The sequence below is a fragment of the Rhincodon typus genome, chromosome 7 (assembly GCF_021869965.1).
Source record: "Rhincodon typus isolate 14 chromosome 7, sRhiTyp1.1, whole genome shotgun sequence".
Classification (NCBI taxonomy): Eukaryota; Metazoa; Chordata; class Chondrichthyes; order Orectolobiformes; family Rhincodontidae; genus Rhincodon; species Rhincodon typus.
In genome coordinates, this window is record NC_063338.1 from 67,696,229 (window position 1) to 67,700,755 (window position 4,527).

The following is a 4,527-nucleotide window of genomic DNA, read 5'->3' on the forward strand; positions in this document are numbered from 1 at the left end:
TATCACTGTCTGTGTTTACAAACCCAAGTTAATAATTATTTTAATAAATACCTATCAACTATCAGCTTTAACCATTTCAGTATACAGACACCAAGGTGCCTCTGTTCAGTTGTGGAACATTACCTTCTCAAGCAAATAGGAAAGTTAATAGATTCTGTTATCTGACTGACTGTCAATTAAAAATCATCCTTTTTTCAAATCCATATTTATAGTAATTGGAAAGTGTTCAAAGAAAATTAAAATAAAACCTTGGTTAATGGACCTATGAATTTTCTCTTGTGCTTCTCCTCTCCTGGACACACCTAGATAATTTGATATTTTGGCAATGTGCATGTTGATTACAGTAAAAACATACAAAACCAATAAGTTGAAGGTAATTGAACATTCAAATAATATGAAATTTATCTGTCTGGAATTTCTGAGGGTTTTCCCAGTCTTTTTTCAGTTTTTTTAGCAGAAACTTTATAGAAGCAATATAAACAACTGTCTCAGATTTTTGTTGATGTGGTGCAGAAACTATGCTTGGTGAATTAAAGTTTCCACTTACATCCCCTTCACTCTATCGTAATTCTCACTTCAAAAGTTAGTGTTATGATTTATTGATAACTCATTTGTGTATGAAGGTGATTTAGGTATATTTGCTTTTCTTGTTTTCCAAATTTTATGTGAAAAGAGAGCCAACAAAACAACAGCAACCAGTAAAATGGCGAACAAAGTATATAAAGCACTTGTGGCATTCACAGTAGATAGCTGTAATCCCAGAAAATGAACCCTTCCAGTGTTTGTTGGTGTGGTTGTTGGTAGGGGTTTCGCTGATGAGGGTTTCACGCTGGTAGCTGGAAAATCAAGCAGATATTTAGTGAAAGAATATTCCATAAGTTGCTACTTATCAATACGAAGAATGTTGCATTTCCCTACTTACAATTATTAACATTGAAAAAGATTTTTAAAAAACTAACAATCTAATAATTTCAGATGTAGTTGGCGAAAGGGGTGGGTTAATCTTCCAAATCACCTGCTGTAACCTTGGTAGAAACCCCAGAAAATAGAATAATCAGCTGTTTGTGTGGTTCCTATAGTTCTTCCATTATGTTGTTCACTGGGGAACCCCAGCTGGACATCCTACCCCATTTTCAGAACTTCTGCATTTAATTCACTGATGTAACCAGAGTGAGCATGTGGTTCCAATTAAATTGATATGCCTCATCACAAGGTGAAACTGTGATACTGGCCTGTTGCATGTACGCATTTGATTCCAAAGATTTCATGAAACATAGGATATATGTATAAAAACTGAAATAACTGGATGCTGGAAATCAGATGCAACAACAGAAATTGCTGGAAAAGCTCAGCGGATCTGGCAGCATCTGAAATCAGAGTTTACATTTCAGCCCAGTTCTGAGGAAGGATCAGTAGACCCAAAATGTTTGCTCTGATTTCTCTCCACAGATGCTGCCTGACCTGCTGAGCTTTTCCAGCCATTTCTGTTTTTGTTATAGGTTATATGTATTATAGACTGATAATGTTTTCCTGTGACTAGTGAAAAGGATAAATTAATTAGTAAATCACAAGGAAATATAAATTGTATCTGCAACTGTTAAGCTCGTGAACTCAAACATATGTGAAATTATCAAATTGAAGGCGATATCTGTGACATAGTGCCAGAAAAATAAACCTGAGCTGCTAGATATTGATAAACATTCAACTGATTCATTGAGTGAGTGAGTCTTGCCCGACGCTCCTCAAATACATTTTAATGCTATCTGCGCACCTGGACACAGAGTGCAACCCTGTAATAAATAATGGATGTAATGAAGATTAAGATAATTTTTACTAATCGATCCTGCAAAATGTTTGTCATCTGATGGAGTTGGTCCCTAAAATCAGAGAGCTGTTCCACAGACTAATCAAGCAACAGCCTGGCATTGTTATACTCTCAGAATGAAATCTGTCAGTCAACATTCCGATAGTAGATTGGATTCATCTGACAAATTAATACAATAGAAGTAACCAAAATCCTTATGATGACAAAATCTTGTTGCAATCATGATGCTATTGTCCACCACTTGTTGTAAAATTACTGCAAGGGCACAAATTGACACTTCTAGCTAGCAAAAGCTGGGTATTTTTATGATGCTGTGGGCCATTATCAAGAGGAGAATTATGCCCATCACCATTAAAGCAGGAGACAAACTCTGCATCAATACAAAGTGCAGAATGGCATTCCAGGAACCACATCAGACAAGCATTAGAATGGAGGGGGTGCAAAGGAGGTTCACTAGGTTGATTCCGGAGTTGAGGGGGTTGGCTTATGAGGAGAGACTGGGTAGATTGGGATTATATTCATTGGAATTCAGAAGATTGAGGGGGGATCTTATAGAAACATATAAAATTATGAAGGGAATAGATAAGATAGATGTAGAGAGGATGTTTCCTCTGGCAGGTGAAGCTAGGACAAGAGGGCATAGCCTCAAGATTAGAGGGAGCAGATTTAGGACTGAACTGAGAAAGAATTTCTTCACCGAGAGGGTTGTTAATCTATGGAATTCCTTGCCCAGTGAAGTAGTTGATGCTACTTCAGTAAATGTTTTTAAAAAAAAGGTAGATTTTTTTTGAACAATAAAGGAATTAAGGGATACGGTGAGAACGCGGGTAAGTGGATCCGAGTCCACGAAAGGATCAGCCATGATCTTATTGAATGACGGAGCAGGCTCGAAGGGTCAGACAGCCTACTCCTGCTCCTAGTTCTTATGTTCTTATGAGGTGGAAACCAAGAGAACCTATAACAAATGTCTACATATATGTTAAACACTAAGTGCAGAAATTGATAGAGGCAGAGGTAAATTGTCCTGCAGCCAAAACAATCAGGATAGTCCTGTAGCTTTTTCACCCAAGTATCAGGAAGAAGAGACTTCAGGAACATCCTCACCTTCAACCTTGGTAGAATCCAGAAAGTGCAAGTTTCTTTAAAGTTGACAAGTAAGTGATCCAACTCAGTGTTTTCCTGAATACTCATCCTTAGATACTGGGGTTAAGCCAATATGGTTCATTCCATGTGATGTTAACCAGTGCTGAGTACACCGGGCACAAGCAAAGGGTATCGACCATAACAAGATTTTAATTGTAGTGCTAAAGATCAGCTGAAGACTTTGCAACTCCACAACTAAGGATAGCTATGTTTGTAAGATCAGGAGAGGAAGAATCTGCTCTCCTCTTTTCAATCATTGTGGCTGGCCACGACAAGTGACTTAAGTTTTTCTGGCATGAAGTAATAGCTTTCTAAAGAAAATGCAGTTACTCAATGTCAACTGCATCAATAAGGAGTGAGTTACAAGATACTTGTGTGAGAAAGGAAGAGTAATTATCTGCTAAATCATAAAAAAATAATGTGACATCAAACCTACACACCACAGGCACAGAATTTTTTAAAAAAATAGCATCCAGTAGAAAAGGAAGACCTTTAGAGTATTCTTAAGATGTAAAGATTTTAACCTAAGACCACAGTTGGTTATTTGATGTTTTGAATCCTCAAGCAGTGGTAACTATTTCAGAACTCATTGAGTTCTCAGTGTCTGGCTGTTTCTCTCAATTATTTTAGTGACGGGGTGCTTTGTCCTTCAAAAGGCAAAGACAGCGAAAGCTTTCTCCAGTACTGCAGTCATAAATCATCTCCCTTGTTCTGCCAGAAAATAGCTTTTTGAAAGAAAACTTGTTTTGCGCAATCCATTTGCGAAAGTTATGTTTCTTTATGTTTGCTAATTGTAAGTGAGTTTCATCTCTGGCGTGCAAAAAGATATAAATGAAAATAGATGACGGTTCCATCGCATCCCTGACTGGGTTACCTGGTTACAATGTCTTTCGATATAATGTTGATTTTAGTTCAAACTGTCTTTGTATATCTTACATTGGTTTCAACAACCTGTGGTTAGGAAATTGCTGTGGCCATTTTAAGTCAGTATTTATCCTTTCTAAAACAATTTCAGTCCCAGGTATTAAAATTAGACAATGAAATTTTTAAAAATTTGTTGTCGATATTTTAGGATTGTCATGACGCCACCTTGCTGTGAAAAATGGAAGCAAACAATATTTCTCCTCGTTTATGGTGAATGTTCTGATATGATGTTAGAATGAAACATGGAAATTGGGACATTCACTCTCCATTCTAGACAACAAGGTGCAGGGCTGGATGAACACAGCAGGTCAGGCAGCATCATAGGAGCAGAGAGGCTGACGTTTCGGGCCTAGACCCTTCATCAGAAAAGGGGGAGGGGAAGGGGGTTCTGAAATAAATAGGGAGAGAGTGGGAGGAGGATAGAAGATGGATAGAGGAGAGGATAGGTGGAGAGGAAACAAACAGGTCGAAGAGGTGGGGATGGGGCCAGTAAAGGTGAGTGTAGGTGGGGAGTTAGGGAGGGGATAGGTCAGTCCAGGGAGGACGGACAGGTCAAGGGGGCGGGATGAGGTTAGTCGGTAGGAGATGGAGGTGCGGCTTGAGGTGGGAGGAGGGGATAGGTGGGAGGAAGAACA

The 4,527-nt window shown here is 38.5% G+C and overlaps 1 protein-coding gene across 1 annotated transcript in view; it reads right to left on the reverse strand.

Annotated features, from left to right (window-relative positions):
- Positions 1–288: 288 nt before the first annotated feature.
- LOC109919181 (lactase/phlorizin hydrolase) overlaps positions 289–4,527 on the reverse strand; it is a 48,832-nt gene continuing 44,593 nt past the window's right edge. The window contains exon 15 of the mRNA XM_048599240.1: positions 289–836. Within this exon, the coding sequence (XP_048455197.1) occupies positions 577–836 (260 nt within the window). The 3' untranslated portion in view covers positions 289–576. The remainder of the gene's footprint in view (positions 837–4,527) is intronic.